The sequence below is a fragment of the Pelophylax lessonae genome (genome assembly GCF_965119305.1).
Source record: "Pelophylax lessonae genome assembly, chromosome: 13".
Taxonomy (NCBI): domain Eukaryota; kingdom Metazoa; phylum Chordata; class Amphibia; order Anura; family Ranidae; genus Pelophylax; species Pelophylax lessonae.
In genome coordinates, this window is record NC_138780.1 from 191,251,495 (window position 1) to 191,268,994 (window position 17,500).

At 45.9% G+C, this 17,500-nt stretch overlaps 1 protein-coding gene across 1 annotated transcript in view; it reads right to left on the reverse strand.

Moving 5' to 3' along the window:
* RPS6KA5 (ribosomal protein S6 kinase A5) overlaps positions 1-17,500 on the reverse strand; it is a 204,367-nt gene that overhangs the window by 142,311 nt on the left and 44,556 nt on the right. Inside the window, exon 2 of the mRNA XM_082242791.1 lies at positions 5,560-5,631. Coding sequence (XP_082098917.1) covers positions 5,560-5,631 — 72 coding nt within the window. The remainder of the gene's footprint in view (positions 1-5,559; positions 5,632-17,500) is intronic.

A 17,500-nucleotide genomic window follows, 5' to 3' on the forward strand; every position in this document is an offset into this window, starting at 1 on the left:
TTTATCATCCGACACTCACACTGGTCTTCTTTAACCACTTGCCTACTGGGCACTTTCTACCCCTTCCTGCCCAGGCCAAGGTTAAGCTTTCAGCACTGTCACACTTTGAATGACAATTGCGCGGTCATGCAACACTTCATCCAAACAAAATTTTTATCTTTTTTTATTTTTAAGGCAGACAGAGCTTTCTTTTTGTGGTATTTAATCGTCACTGGGTGTTTTATTTTTTGCTAAACAAATGAAAAAAGACAGAATTTTTTTTTTTTTTTAAATACGTTTTTCTTGATCTCCGTTATAACATTTTGGAAATAAGTAATTTTTCTTCTTTGCTGATGTGCACTGATGAAGCTGCACTGATAAACAGCAACGACGTGCACTGATGAAGCTGCACTAATAGACAGAAATGATGTGCACTGATAGACAGAAATGATGTGCACTGATGGGCACTAATAGACAGAAATGATGTGCACTGATGAGGTTGCACTGATGGGCACTGATGGGCACTGACAGGCAGCATTGATGGGCACTGACAGGCAGCACTGATGGGCACTGACAGGCAGCACTTGTGGGCACTGTTGGGGCTGCACTGATGATCAGTGCCCTGATGATCAGTGTAGATGTCCCCTGTGGGTACTGCCACTTATCGGCTCTCCTCTCCTCACAGGCTGTCAGCGTGAGGAGAGAATTGCCGATAACCGTCAAATACTGTTTATATTGATCAGCTGGGATTGGACACAGCTGGTCACATGGTAAAGAGCTGCTGTGATTGGCTGTTTACTTTGATCTGTGACCAGCAGTCACAGATTACTGCCGATGCACACCGCAGGTGGCGCACGGACACGCGCGATCACGGGAAGAAGTCGTGTGACACCCTCCAGGCAATGTTTGACCACGGTGTAGCCATCATTCAGCTATAGCATGGTCATGAAGGGGTTAAGGGGCCTGTGTGACCACGATATGGACATAAAACAGCAACCCCAGGCTTACGATGAAAGGAGCCAGTGAAACGCAAATGTTATCTAATGCCCCGTACACACGTGCAGATTGTCGGCCGAAAAGATTCGGCCGACGACCGATCGGCCGATTGTAGGCTTGTTAGTATGATGCTTCCGACAGCGCACTTTTGGCCGAACAGAATCTGTCGTGCAAGCATTAAAATTTTTGTATGCCAACACCAGAACGGCCGATTGTTTGCCAGTCAGTACAGAATTCGGCCGACAGACAGCAGATTTGCAAGACTGGGCATGCTCAGAAAAGAAAAAAAGACAAGGAAAGTTAACCATCACATGACATCACTTCTGCAGTCGGCTGTTGTTGGCCGACAAAATTCGTGTGCAGTCTTTTGCACTTTTCAACAGACACGACAGCCCTCGGACAAAAGACGGCCGATCGTTCGGCCGACGATCGGTACGTGTGTACGAGGCATAAGGAACACTCGAGACAAGATCAAGGCTGCATTCACACTATGTGCAGTGACCACCATTTTACTGACTGTAAATGCCAGTCACTGCAAGGACACACAGGAAACGACTGTTTTCTGTGTGTCCCATTCACACTGCAGCGTAGCCTGGAGCAGACATGCCGCATTTTATCGCAGCACACTCTACAGGATAGCATATCAATGTACAGACGGTCCCCGGGTTACAAACATTCGACTTACAAAGGACTCCTACTTACAAACTGAAGGAGACAACAAGGGAAATTCACTCCTGTAAGAGTTCTCATGGGAAAAAGGTGTCTCCACTGAAGCTTCATCACCAATCCTTGATTCCACAACAACCCAAAATTTTCAAAATCCATAAGTCATAGGGTCAGAAAGTGAGGTGAAATCTTCTGCACAGGGGCACAGACAGCAAAACAAATGGTACAGGGGTGTTCACCCTTACCTATGCTATCCAAAAAGCTTAAAAATTATTATTTTGGCAGGGGTTACAACTTACAAATTCGACTTAAGAACAAACCTACAGTCCCTATCTTGTTTGTAACCCGGGGACCACCTGTACAGCAGTGCAGCACATTGCACTGGTGTACAAGGACATAAATGAAGTGTACTTTTGTACACTTCACATAAAGTTTGTACAAATACGAAAAAAAACAAAAAACGGGAGATGTGCGTGCTGCACTGAATTGTGCACCACACTACCCCCTACCACACCCGATAAAGGACAGCTGCTGGAGAGGTAAAGCACTCCGGCAGTTGTCTGTTTCTATGTGAGCACAGCCTAAATGTCCACTGAATTTACCCTAAAGTGGAACCTTACCTAGAACAACTGGATAAAAATAAAATACTATTCCTTAGCAAGGAACATACATTCCACATTATTAATTATACTACCAAAATTAGTGTGAGATGTAAATTGCCACCGGCATTGCTCCTATTTCTTCTTGCTGAAGGCTGCCATTTTGCTGAAGCCCAGAGCCCCTGAACAGCAGTAAATATTTAGTCTGTCAGCAGATCGGCCTCCAATGGCTCATGTTTTCAATAGAGAACAACTGAGGATGTGCAGAGCAGGAGGACACCGTGAAGATTTTAACTAATTGCCAACCAGCGTTGTACCCGTACGTCGCAAGACTTCAAGTGGTTATACCGGGATGATGCCTGCATGCCTGTACAGTTTTGCTTAACCGCTTGCCGTCTGCTCACAGTATATTTACTGCGGCAGTCAGCCCCTCACAGGCAGAGTGACGTAGGTCTACGTCGCTAGCCTGTGAGGCTCTGGGGAGCGAGCGCGCGCCCGCGGAGGCGCGCTCCCGCTCCCGCGCGGTCACGGACCCCCCCCGCACGTGTGACTGGCGGACCCGATGTCCGCCAGTCACTCGGCGATCGTGGGGGGAGAGGGAGAAAGTCAGGCGGCTTGTGTAAACAAGCTGCCTGTCATTCTCCTCGGTGTAAAGACACTGATCACACGGTTCTACTATGTAGATCCGTTGATCAGTGTCCTTACAGCTCAAGCCACAGCCAATCACAGTAGAAAGCACGCCCCTAGGGACACACACAGCCCCTCCCTCCCAAATAAAGTTAACCCCTTCACTACCAGTGTATTTTTACAGTAACAGTGCATATATATAGCACTGATTACTGTAGAAATGTCACTGGTAACCCCAAAAGTGTCAAAAATGTCAGTCAAGGGTCCGATCTGTCCGCCCCAATGTCGCAGTACCGCAAAAAAAAAAAAAAATCGCAGATCGGCGCCATTACGCGTTAAAAAAAAAAAAACAACAAAAATGACAAAAATCTTTCCCTTTGTTCGTAAACGCGATAACTTTTGCGCAAACCAATAAAAATACGCTTTTTGCGATTTTTTTTACCAAACATATGTAGCATAAAACAAATTGGCCGAAAATGTAAAAAAATTTTGATTTTTACATTTTTTTGGGGGAATTTCATATAAAAAAAATGTGAAAAATATTGTTATTTTTGCAAAATGTACGCTCTTTTTTTGTTTATAGCGCAAAAAGTAAAAAGCGCACAGGTGATCAAATACCACCAAAGGAAAGCTCTGTTTGTGGGAAAAAAAGGACGTCAAATTCGTTTAGGTACAGCGTCGCACGACCGCGCAATTGTCCGTTAAAGTCACGCAGTGCCGAATCGCAAAATACCCCCTGGTCGTTTAGCAGGAAAATCCTCCGGGGCTTAAGTGGTTAAAAGCGAATGATCGACTCTCTTGTAAAAGCAATCCTAGCAGCTAATTAGCTAGTGGATTGGTTTTCCAAGCAATGGGAGGGACCTTCCCCCCTCCCTTCCCGCTGGGATTCCCAATCGGCATGTCAGTGCTTCCGCTGGCTGAGCATAGATGCGATCAAAGACTGGAACGGCTTTGATTGCCTCTCTGATATTGGAGTCCGGAAGTGATGATCTTACATCACTTCTGGTTTCCCTGGAAGTAAACGGCGCCATTTTCAAAAATAGAAAGCATTTGATAACACCAATCTTGGTGTGACTTAATGATTTTAAAAAGGGCAGAGGAGGGATCTGGGGTCTTATAGATGGCAGGTCTCCCCATAAAGGAGTACATGTCACAGGCCTATTGCTGTCACAAGTGATGTTTACATTCCTTGCGACAGCAAAAAAGCGATAAAAAAAAAAAAAATTAAAGCGACAGTGTAAAAATAAAAAATTAAACTCTGCCACTGGATGTCCCCAGTCTCCTGGATCAAATGACGTCCAGAATCATTCAACCCGGAAGACTGAGAACATCCCGGGAGTGCACTGCGCCACAGTTGCGCCCCTGTGGCAGAGACTGGGGCTGATGTCAGTGTCAATGCCCCTTCTGTATCGTCAGGGACCCCCCAGTCTAAAAAAAACTAAAAGCAAAGAGGAAGCAGATCCTGTGACCAGTCTGAGAACTGAAGATCATGTGTACCTAGAAAAATATCTTTAGGGAGGAGTGTGGAGACTTGGGGGAGCAGCCTATATATGCCTCCGAGTACTGTAAGCTCCTCCAGCATTGAAAATTAAGTGACAGATTCTAAGCACAAAGAGGTCAATATTACATAAATAAATAATCTCTCTCTCTCCCTCCCTTCTCTCCCCCCTTCTCTCTCTCTCTCTCCCTCCCTCCTTCTCTCTCTCTCCCCCCCTCCCTCCCCCTTCTCTCTCTCTCTCCCCCCTTCTCTCTCTCCCTCTCCCCCCCTTCTCTCTCTCTCTCTCCCCCTCTCCTCTCTCTCTCTCCCACCTCTCCTCTCTCTCTCTCCCCCTTCTCTCTCTCTCTCCCCCTCTCCCCCTTCTCTCTCTCCCCCCTTCTCTCTCACTCTCCCCCCTCTCTCTCTTCTCTCTCTCCCCCCTTCTCTCTTCTCTCTCTCCCCCCTCTCTCTCTCCCCCCCCCCTCTCTCTCTCTCCCCCCCCTCCCCCTTCTCTCTCCCCCCTTCTCTCTCCCTCTCCCCCCCTCCCCCCTTCTCTCTCTCCCCCTCTCCTCTCTCTCTCTCTCCTCCCCTCTCTCTCTCTCCCCCCTCTCCTCTCTCCCCCCTTCTCTCTCTCTCTCTCTCCCCCTCTCCCCCCCTTCTCTCTCACTCTCCCCCCTCTCTCCCCCCCTTCTCTCTCACTCTCCCCCCTCTCTCTCTTCTCTCTCTCTTCTCTCTCTCCCCCCCTCTCCCCCTTCTCTCACTCTCCCCCCTTCTCTCTCACTCTCCCCCCTTCTCTCTCTCTCTCTCCCCTCTCTCTCTCTCTCCCCCCCTCTCTCTCTCTCCTCCCCCCTTTTCTCTCTCCTCCCCCCTTTTCTCTCTCCTCCCCCCTTTTCTCTCTCCTCCCCCCTTCTCTCTCTCTCTCTGCCCCCCCTCTCTGCCCTTCTTTCTCTCTCTCTCTCTCTCTCCCCTTCTCTCTCTCCCCCTTCTCTCTCACTCTCCCCCCTTCTTTCTCTCTCTCTCCCCCCTCTCTCTCTCTCTCCCCTCCCCCCTTCTCTCTCTCTCCCCCCTTCTCTCTCTCTCTGCCCCCCCTCTCTGCCCTTCTTTCTCTCTCTCTCTCTCTCCCCTTCTCTCTCTCACATACATACATATTTATATATATATATATATATATAATAAAATTAATGTTCCTACATGCTGTATATAAAAGTGACTTACCACCTGTCCCCAGCACCTTGAGGAGCTCGAAATTCTCGATCCCAACTTTCTCAGCATGCCCCGTCAGGTTCGCTGTAAAATAAAAAGAGACAGCATCAATGACACCGAGTTCATCAAGAGGCCAAGTGAATTACTACCCTCAGCCCAGTCATGGACTATCTACATCAGCGCTCTCACACATCGATCCAGAAATATATGAAATATGTCCAACCATACATCAAGACTTTAATCCAATAACACCTACTGATCGCATTCGATCACCGGTAGATTAATTAAGAAAATAAAATGAATTTATTATGGAACAGAGTTAAAAAAAAGGGCTGAATCATCACCTCCTGCTAATTAGTTCTTGGACTGTAGTGCAGACGCGCCACTTTGCAAAAACCATCACATAAAATGAACTGACACATAAACCAAATTATTACCAGCGGCATAAAGTCTTTCCAAACCTTACAGGGGGAATTCAGCTTGCCAAACGACTATATTCTCCAAAATGAAAGGAAATATAATCAGCGCAATCAGAAATGATAATCAGTGCAATTGAAAATAATAAATTAAATTGCATAAATAACTATGGCAGCGTGCATTCAGTGCCAAAATTAATAAATAATGCAGCACTAAAGTGCCAATAATATAGAAACAATAAATTTGGAAACCGCACATAATTAAATCTTCTATAACATGAATCAAAAATATATAATCATACATCAAATGATATATAATTAACCACTTTACCTCCAGCCACTGTGCTGCTACTGCGGCACAGTGGCTCGTTCCCGTCCAGCGACGTAGACCTACGTCGCTGGACTCCTCCCCCTGTAGGCGCGCTCCCGCTGTTTTCAGTCACAGCGGGAGTCGGGCCAGGGGAGGAGCAGCGGCAATCGCCGCCGCTCTTCCCCGATCGTCGGGGAATCGAGTGAGGAGATCCGCCCGCCTGTGTAAACAGAGCGGGCGGATCTCCTAAGTGACAGGGAGTGACAGATCGGAGTGTTCAGCATAGCTGAACATCCGATCTGTCCTTCTGTCACTCAGTCACCTCCCCCCCCCCCGCACGTCAGTAAGCACCAGGCATACATTAACCACTCCCTCTCCAATAAAATTAACCCCTTCACTGCCGGTGTCATTTTTACAGTAACAGTGCATATATATAGCACTGATTACTGCAGTAATGTCACTGGTACCCCCAAAAGTGTCAAAAATGTCAGTCAAGGGTCCGATCTGTCCGCCACAATGTCGCAGTACCGCTTTTTGCGATTTTTTTTTACCAAACATATGTAGCATAAAACAAATTGGCCGAAAATGTTAAAAAATTTTGATTTTTAAATTTTTTTTGGGGGGAATTTCATATAAAAAAAATGTGAAAAATATTGTTATTTTTGCAAAATTGACGCTCTTTTTTTGTTTATAGCGCATGATCAAAAAAAAAAAAAAAAAAAAAAAAAAAAATCGCACAGGTGATCAAATACCACCAAAAGAAAGCTCTGTTTGTGGGAAAAAAAGGACATCAAATTCGTTTAGGTACAGCGTCGCACGACCGCGCAATTGTCCGTTAAAGTCACGCAGTGCCGAATCGCAAAATACCCCCTGGTCTTTTAGCAGCCAAATCCTCCGGGGCTTAAGTGGTTAAATGTTGTGCTCAAAAAGCTGGTGCTCCAAAAATGTCCCAAATATAAATATTCCAATAGTGCAGTGCTTAGAGAATAGGTGTTGGTGCTTCGCTTCACTCCTTCAGTGCTCTTTGCAAAAAGTGCTAGCTAGCAGCTCACCTCATTTCTAGACTCATATTATAATGAGTCACAACGCATATTGGTAACAATGGATTTGAGTCCGAAAAGATGGATCTGGACCTCCCTTCCTTCCACGACTCTAAACACAGGTGCAGGATAACATAGACCCATTTAAATAGAGGCAGAAAGAAAGACAGACAATCGAAACAAGAAGACAGCATGGTAACTCACATGGAAAAGCACTTAAGCAGTGCAGGCTGTGAAGGCTTATCAGCTGGGGACAGATCTGACCGTCCTGGATGTGACGTGTATGAGTAGGCTCCTCCCCCTGTACGCGTTGCGTCCTGAGAGACTTTGTCAGCAGGGGTGAAGCCGAAACCGAGCGTCAGTCTTTTCTATCATGAAGAGCGGAAGTTACCACCCGTCTCAGGGAGGAAACTCATATAGGCAAAAAGCTATGCCAGCACTACACACCCCGGAAGCAACAAACCTCCGGGAGGATCTGAATGTAATTTGATTTATTGAATTACATTAATTATTGATTAATTTTGGCATATTCTCCAATATCTACAGGTTAAAACATTTGGAAGCGGATTTACTAAAGGCAAATAGGCTTGCACATTTACTTATAATTTGCAAGGGAATGTTCCATTAGCTTAGTAAATGCGGTGAAAATTCACCTTCCAATTCATACCCAATCATGTATTTAAAAATTATTGTATTTTTGAAATTATTGTATTTAGAAATTAAAAAAAAAAAACAAACACTATTTTTTTTTTCAGTATGACCATACCAGGCCACGCGCCCTCCACATGGGGGGGTTGGGTGCTTTGGGGCAGGGGGAGCTCTGCACCCCCACCCAAAGCACCTTGCCCCCATGTTGATGAAGACAAGGGCCTCTTCCCGACAACCCTAGGCGGTGGTTGTGGGGGTCTGCGGGCAGGGGGGGTATCAGAATCTGGAAGCCCCCTTTAACAAGGGGGCCCCCCAGATCCCGGACCCTCTCCCTATGTGAATGGGTAGGGGGTACATTGTACCCCCTACCCATTCACCCAATAAAAGGCAGTGTATGTAAATAATGACAGGAGACGTTTTGAGAAGTTTATTCAAAATCTTCATCCGGTCTTCTCAACTCTGGTCTTCATCTCTCTGGTCGTCTTCTTTCTCTGGTCCTCCTCCGACGTCTCCGTTGATTATCCCAGCTCCTGTCTATGCAGCTTGTTATATAGTCATTAGGGCGTGGCCTCCCAGTGACGTCATCATAAGGGGGTGGGGAGAAGAGTGGAGGAAGAAGAGCGGAGGGGAGATGACCAGAGCGGAGAAGAGCAGATAAAGATTTTTAATAAACTTCTCAAAACGTCTCCTGTCATTATTTACATACACTGCCTTTTATGGGGTGAATAGGTAGGGGTACAATGTACCCCCTACCCATTCACATAGGGAGGGGGTCCGGGATCTGGGGGGCCCCCTTGTTAAAGGGGGCTTCCAGATTCCGATAAGCCCCCTGCCCGCAGACCCCCACAACCACCGCCCAGGGTTGTTTGGAAGAGGCCCTTGTCCTCATCAACATGGGGACAAGGTGCTTTGGGGTGGGGGGGTGCAGACGCTCGCTCGTCCCCTCCCCTTTCCTGGCCTGCCAGGCTGCATGCTCGGATAAGGGTCTGGTATAGATTTTGGAGGGGCGTGGGGCTCCCCTCAAAATCCATACCAGATCCGAAGGGCCTGGTCTGGAACGTGGTGGGGACCCCCATGCCCTTTTTTCCTATTTGGCGTGGAGTTCCCCCTCAAGATCCTTAGAGCGCAGGTCGCACCACAAGTCTGATGTGACTTCCATTCAAATCAATGGGCTGAAAGCCGTATCAAAGACGGCTCCTAGGTAACCACTGATTTTGAATGGAGGCAGAAAAAACGCTGCTAAAAGCCAATGTGGCCAAACGTGCAATAATGCCAATGGAAAAAGCTACTAAAAGCAAGTTTTTAACCGCTTGCCGACCGCCGCACGACTATATACTGCGGCGGTCAGCCCCTCACAGGCAGAGTGACATAGGGGTACGTCACTAGCCTGTGAGGCTCTGGGGAGCGAGCGCATGCCTCCGGCGGTGCGGTCACGGACCCCCCCGCGCGTGTGACCGGCGGGCCCGATGTCCCCCGGTCACTCAGCGATCGTCGGGGGAGAGGGAGAAAGTCAGGCGGCTAGTGTAAACAAGCCGCCTGTCATTTTTCCCTGTGTAGAAACTGTGATCACACGGTTCTACTATGTAGAACCGTTGATCACTGTTTCTACAGCTCAACAGACAGCCAATCACAGTTAGAATCACGCCCCTAGGGACACACACAGCCCCTCCCTCTCCAATAAACTTAACCCCTTCACTGCCAGTGTAATTTTACAGTAACAGTGCATATGTATAGCACTGATTACTGTAGAAATGTCACTGGTAACCCCAAAAGTGTCAAAAATGTCAGTCAAGGGTCCGATCTGTCCGTCGCAATTTCGCAGTACCGCAAAAAAAAAAAAAAAAAAATCGCAGATCGCCGCCATTACGCGTTAAAAAAAAAAAACAACAAAAATTACAAAAATATTTCCCTTTGTTAGTAAACGCAATAACTTTTGCGCAAACCAATCAAAATACACTTTTTGCGATTTTTTTTACCAAACATATGTAGCATAAAACAAATTGGCCGAAAATGTTAAAAAATTTTGATTTTTACATTTTTTGGGGGGGAATTTCATATAAAAAAATTTGAAAAATATTGTTATTTTTGCAAACTTGACGCTGTTTGTTTATAGCGCATGATCAAAAGATCGCACAGGTGATCAAATACCACCAAAAGAAAGCTCTGTTTGTGGGAAAAAAAGGACGTCAAATTCGTTTAGGTACAGCATCGCACGACCGCGCAATTGTCCGTTAAAGTCACGCAGTGCCGAATCGCAAAATACCCCCTGGTCTTTTAGCAGCCAAATCCTCCGGGGCTTAAGTGGTTAAAGCTGCTTTTTCCTGGCGTTAGAAGTGGCTCTGCAGCTCGTTTGTTCTGACGCCCTGTGTGCATGGGGCCTTACGATTAAGAGCAGAAACGTTATTAGTCGTACATTATCATACTGCTAATGTAAAACATCTGATTGGTTGCCATGAAAGATTCAGTCTTTGAACAGGTCAAGCCCGGAGTGGTGTATATAAAAATATATAGATGAACAAAGTCCTCGTTTAATCACTAGCCACCAAACACTAAAAGGGAACCTGAGGGGATAGAAACGTATGAACTGCCAGCTGACATGTTTTTTAGGTTGCAGGTTCCAAGGTAGTCATAAAAAAGAAAATAACAAGGCGCCTCTAAGAGTAGACTGCAGACAATATATTATACATAACATGTTGTAAAACCCTCACAAGTTCCATGAGTTCATGAGCCTGAAATTAGGGGGCAAAAGGTCTCTCAGTGGCGTCCTGGGCAGTGGAGTTCCTGTGTTTGCAGCAGATCTAATAGTCTGTTGTCTTCCTGCTTCCTCCTTGTATGTACTAGCCGGCTTCCAGGGAGCAGAGATGAAAACGAGGGCTGAACCGCACTGTGAACCGCAATCCTGCGCCAGTGACGTCACAGACTTGCAACGCGTTTCGGAGAATGTGCCGTATGGCATATGACTGCTAGCGCTCCTTTTTCAAGCTAGGATCCAAGGTAGTCACCCCAATCCTAGCTTAAAGTTTATGTAAACCCCAATAATGAACTTATCTAGATTACCTTTCCCTTTCAGCCCATAAAAATATACCATGCATTTCATTACATCACTTCAATAATTGGCAGAGCATACGCATATACAGCGGGTAAAATAGGTATTGAACACGTCACCATTTTTCTAGGTAAATATATTTCTTAAGGTGCCATTGAAATGAAACTTTCACCATGTCAGTAACAACCCATGCAATTCATACATACAAAGACCAAAACAAGTTCAGAAATGAAGTTGTGTGTAATAAAATGGAATGATACAGGGAAAAAGTATTGAACACGCCAACTGAAACGTATTTATTACTTCGTACAAAATCCTTTGTTGGTAATGACAGCTTCAGGACCAGTGCTGTATTTTGGCCTAGACCAACAAGGCTCAGGTCTAGGGTGGCACTTTGCAGGGGGGCAGCATAAAAGCCGGCCCCCCTATACCTGAGACTCTATTGGCCACTGGTTGCTAGAGTTGCATCTCTCACCCCCCTCTCTCTCACCCCCCCCCCTCTTTCTCCCTCTCTCACCCCCCTCTCTTTCTCATCCCCCCCTCTCTCTCTCATCCCCCCCCCCCTCATCCCCCTCTCTCATCTCACCCTCTCTTTAATCCCCCCACTCTCACCCCCTCTCTCTCTCATCCCCCTCTCTTTCTTCCCCTCCTCTCTCTCACCCCCTTCTCTCTCTCACCCCCCCCTTCTCTCTCTCTCTCATCCCCACTTCTCTCTCTCTCATCCCCCCTTCTCACTTTCTCTCATCCCCCCTTCTCACTCTCTCATCCCATCTCTCTCTCTCATCCCCCTCACCCTCTCTCTCATCCCCCCCCCACCCTCTCGTGAGATCTCAGGGGTTCATACTGGGACTTGTAGTCCTTCAATTTTGGAGGAAGTCACATCCGTTAAAAAAGGAGTGGGGCAGATTTACATAGGAGGAGGAGGGAGCCCAATTTAGTCTTGCCTAGGGCAGCAAAAAAACAAAATACACCACTGTTCAGGACGCCTCCTATATGGAGAAACTAGTCACGTGCGTTGCTCAGGTGGGATTTTGGCCCATTCTTCCACACAGTCTTCAAATCTTGAAGGTTCCGTGGGCCTCTTCTCTGAACTCTGATCTTTAGTTCTTTCCATAGATTTTCTATTGGATTCAAGTCAGGCGATTGGCTGGGCCATTCTAGCAGCTTTATTTTCTTTCTTTGAAATCCACTGATAGTTTCCTTGGCTTTGTGTTTGGGATCATTGTCTTGCTGAAAAGGTCCACCATCGTTTCATCTTCAGCATCCTGGAAGATGGCAGCAGATTTTTATTACTATTCATCCTTCCTTTAATGATATGAAGTTTGCCAGTACGGTATGCTGAAAAACGGCCCCACACCATGATGTTCCCACCTCCAAGCTTCACTGTTGGTATAGGGGTGTATTTGGGGTGATGTGTCCTGTGACACCCAAACATGGTGTGTATTATGGTGTCCAAAGAGTTCAGTTTTGGTCTCATCTGAGCAGAATATATTCTCCCAGTATTTCACAGGCTTGTCCAAATGTTGTGCAAACAAGCTTCAACACGCTTTATCTTCAGCAATGGAGTCTTGCGTGGTGAGCGTGCATACAGGCCATGGTGGCTGAGTGCATTGTTGTTTTCTTTGAAACATTTGTATCTGCTAGTTCCAGGTCTTTCTGAAGCTCTCCACAAGTGGTCCTTGGACTACTATTCTGATAATTCTTTTCACTCCTCCGTCAGAAATCCTGCGAGGAGCACCTGGTCGTGGCCGGTTTATGGTGAAATGATGTTCTTTCCACTTCCAGATTATGCCCCCAACAGTGCTCACTGGAACATTCAGTCGTTTAGAAATCCTTCTGTAACCAATGCAATCAATATGTTTTCCAACAATAAGGTTGGGAAGGTATTGAGAGAGCTCTTTGCTTTTACCCATCATGAGATGTTTCTTGTATGACACCTTGGTTATGAGACACCTTTTTTTAGGCCATCAGTTGAGACTGAACCAGCTGATATTAATTTGCACTGACAAGGGGCAGGATTGCCTTTTAATTACTGATAGATTTTAGCTGGTGTCTTGGCTTTCCATGCCTTTATGCGCCTCCCTTTCTTCTTGTGTTCAAAAATTTTTCCCTGTGCCATTCCATTTTATTACACATAACACTTCTAAACTTATTTGTTTTGGTTTCTTTGTATGTATGGATTGCATGGGTTGTTACCGACAAGGGGTGAACATTTCATGCCAGTAGCATCTTTAGAAATATATTTACCTAGAAAAACGGCGACGTGTTCAATACTTATTTAACCCGCTGTATGTGCCCATGTCCATCAGTGGCATCTTAAGAGCATTAAAGGGCCCAGGGCAATGCAGTGCACTGGGGACCCGCCTACAAGATCACCAACGTGAATAAAAATGCAAATTATGGATAAGGCGATATTTATTGGTACAGCAGTGCCAGGCTAATGACAGCTTCCAAGGTGGGCGGCTGGGTCCGGTGAACACACACACGGATGGGAGTCAGACTCGACTGTCCTGTGTGCGCCTGTTCCCGTGGAGGCAGACAGGCATCCCTGCAGTTGTGGGCTCCCCCTCCACGGCCCAAGTGGACTGACAGCAGCGGAGGACCGACAGGCGCTTGCCACATGCTAAGTTCAGTGGCGGGATACACATGGGAATCAGGACGAATGCTTGGCTGGGGCTGGGTCGCCGGGCAGGTGGGGCCCCCCCAGGCAAGTGGGGCCCCCCGGGCACCTGCCCAGCGTGCCCATTCAGTAAGATGGCCCTGGTGTCAATGTCTGTATGATGGGACATGTGGCAATTAAACAAACTAAAATAGTAAAAAAGGAAATAACGGAAACAGAAAAGCAATGAACAAAGTTACCTAGAAAAACGGTGACTTGTACAATACTTATTTTACCCGCTGTGTGTGGCCTTCCTTCTGGAAGTGGATCTTTATTCGGGAGGCCGCATATATACACTACTGTTTGCTGTGGCAATGTGTGTCCACGAAACGCGTTGAGGCTATGATGTTTACCTTATACTCAATTACTCGGAATCTGAATCCTATATGATGCTAACGTATTCAATATTTTACTAATTTCTGGAATCAGCACTGTTTGTCAAATGTATGAATCTGGAGATGCCTTACCAGCTTGTCAATACTTGTGCAATATATATTCAATACTATGTTTGTTATTTATTTGTTATGTACCAATAAATGTATTTTACCTTCCCTGTCGACCTTTAATGACTCTCATTCAAAGTCCCAACCCTCTCTTTTTTTGCATACTGTTTGCTCTGACAGCATCATGGACAGCTCCAGGTCTCACACTAATAAGAGAGAACTGGCTCTCGATCACCTGATTGCTGTGACAGTCCGTAAGATTGGCTACCACAGTACACAGTAATCAGTCACTGTATAGCCAGTCCTGTGTTTTTTTTTTTCTCCTCTCTTTGCTAGAGGATAAAATTGTAAAAACAAAAAGGAAAAAAAAAAAAAAAGTTATGAAAAAAAAAATAAAAATTTGGCCCTACTGTGTATGTATGCGAGTTAGGGACCTTAGATTGTAAGCTTCTTGAGGGCAAGGACTGATGTGAATGTGCAATGTATATGTAAAGCGCTGCGTAAAATTGACAGCGCTATATAAGAACCTGAAAATAAATAAATAATACTAACTTAAAAAAATATTTAAAAAGAAAAAAAAAATCCTACCCAAAATATACTGACCATGACCTTTGACCCCGACCCTAACACTAACTCAGGCACTGACCTAGATCTAACCTTTATCTAGCTAGTTCCTTTTAGCTATCTGTTAGGGGGGTAATTCTTCCCAATGATGACAAAAGTAAGGAGCATTCTTCCCACTGACTGTCACACTAATGTGTCACGAGTCGTAGATTTTTAATTTTTTAGCAGGGGTTCCCAGAGACCAGAAATTTATTTCATGGGTTCCTCTGTGTTGAAAAGGTTGAGAAAGGCTGTCCTAGACAGGGGCGGACTGACCATTAGGGCACTCGGGCACTGCTGAAAAGGTTGAGAAAGGCTGCTATAGAGAATAATTGATAGAGTAAGGGAACCCGGTTTCACTGCTGGTTCCCTACTGCGCTTTGTAATTTGCCCGGCGGCGGAGGAAAAAGGAGGGGCCGAACTTCCAAGGGACAGCGCCAGGACGCTGTCTCCCAGGAAGTGGGGAAGGGTACCTGTCAAAAACCGGTACCCCCCCCCCTCCCCCCAAAAGGTGCCAAATGGGGCACCGGATGGCGGGAGGAAGCAGATCAGTGGAGTTCCACATTGGAGTGGAACTCCGCTTTAAGGACCGAAAGGTTTTAGCCCCTTAACTACTTTAGCCCAGGAAGATTCGGCTGCTCAATGACCAAGCCACTTTTTTCAACTTGGCACTGCGCAAATTTAACTGACAATTGCGCGGTCATGCAATCCTGTACCCAAAGGGATTTTACATCCTTTTTTTTCCCCACAAACAGAGCTTTCTTTTGGTGGTATTTGATCACCTCTGCACTTTTTATTTTTTGCTATAATAAAAAGAAGAGCGAATATTTTGCGAAAAATTTACATTTTCTACTTTGACTGTTAAAAAATATCCAATATATTCAATTTTTGTCATATATTTAGGCCAAAATGTATTTAGCTACATGTCTTTGACAAAAAAATTCTCAATGAGCGTATTTTTATCCACTTTAAGACCGGAAGATTTTACCCCATTCCTGACCAGGCCATATTTTGCGATTCGGCACTGCGTTATTTTAACAGACAATTGCGCGGTCGTGAGACGCTGTACCCAAATTAAATTGATGTCCTTTTTTTCCCCCCACAAATGGAGCTTTCTTTTGGTGGTATTTGATCACCTGTGCCATTTTTAATTTTTGAAAAAAAGAGCGACAATTTAAAAAAAAAAAAAAAAAAAAAAATATTTTTCACATTCTGCTATATAAAATTTCCAAAAAAAAGGGGCTGCACTGATATGCTGCACTGATGGTCTCTAATACGCTGCTCTGATGGCCACTAATGAAGTGGCAATGGTGGGTACTGATAAACTGCACTGATGGGCACTAATGAGGCTGCACTGATAAGGCAGCACAGATATGCTGCACTGATGGGCACTGATGAGGCGGCACTGATGGACACGAGGCAACACTGATAAGCTTCACTGATGAGGCAGTACTGATATGCTGCCCTGATGGGCACTGATATGTTTCACTGATGGGCACTAATAGGCTTAAATGATGGCCACTGATGAAGCTGCACTGATGGCCACTGATCGGGCTGTACTGATATGCTGCCCTGATGAGGCTGCACTGATGGGTAGTAATGAGGCTGCACTGATGGGGGGCACTGATAAGGCAGCATTGATGAGGCTGAACTTATGGGAACTGATGGGGCTACACTGATGGGCACAGATAGACTGTGGTTGCGGTATGTGGTTTACAGGTGACAGGGAGGGTCACAAACATGAAGGGGTGTGATCTTTACAGGAAGGGGTGTGTCATTTTTAAATTAGGGGGTGCACAAATTTAGTCAGGCCTAGGGCAGCACAAAACCTAAACACTCCCCTGCTATCGGGTTGAGGCCAGTCAAGTTCTTTCAACCCAAACTTGCTCATCTGTGTCTTTATAGACCTTGGTTTATGCACTGGTCCAAATCATTTGGTGGAGGGGGGATTATGGTGTGGGGTTGTTTTTCTGGGGTTAGGTTTGGCCCCTTAGTTCCAGTGAAGGGAACTCTTAAAGCGTCAGCATACCAAGACATTTTGGACAATTTCATGTCCCAACTTTGTGGGAACAGTTTGGGGATGGCCCCTTCCTGTTCCAACATGACTGCACACCAGTGCACAAAGCAAGGTCCATAAAGACATGGATGAGCGAGTTTGGGGTGGAGGAACTTGACTGGCCTGCACAGAGTCCTGACCTCAACCCGACAGAACACCTTTAAGATGAATTAACATGAACAAACTCGCTTATCCATGTCTTTATGAACCTTGCTTTCTGCACTGGTACGCAGTCATGTTGGAACAGGAAGGGGCCATCCCCAAGTTGGGAGCATGAAATGGTCCAAAATGTCTTGGTATGCTGACGCCCTAAGAATTCCCTTCACTGGAACTAAAGGGCCAAGCCGAACCCCTGAAAAACAACCCCACACTATAAACCCCCCTCCACCAAATGATTTGGACCAGTGCAAAAGCAATGTCCATAAAGACATAGATGAGCGGGTTTGGGTTGAAAGAACTTGACTGGCCTGCACAGAGTCCTGACCACAACCCAATAGAACACCTTAGGATGAATTAGAGCAGAGACTGCGAGCCAGGCCTTCCTGTCCAACATCAGCGCCTGACCTCACAAATGCGCTTCTGGAAAAGTGATCAAACATTCCCATAGACACACTCCTAAACCTTGTGGACAGCCTTCCCAGAAGAGTTGAAGCTGTTATAGCTGCAAAGGGTGGGCCAACTCAATATTGAACCCTACAGACTAAGACTGGGATGCCATTAAAGTTGCGTGTA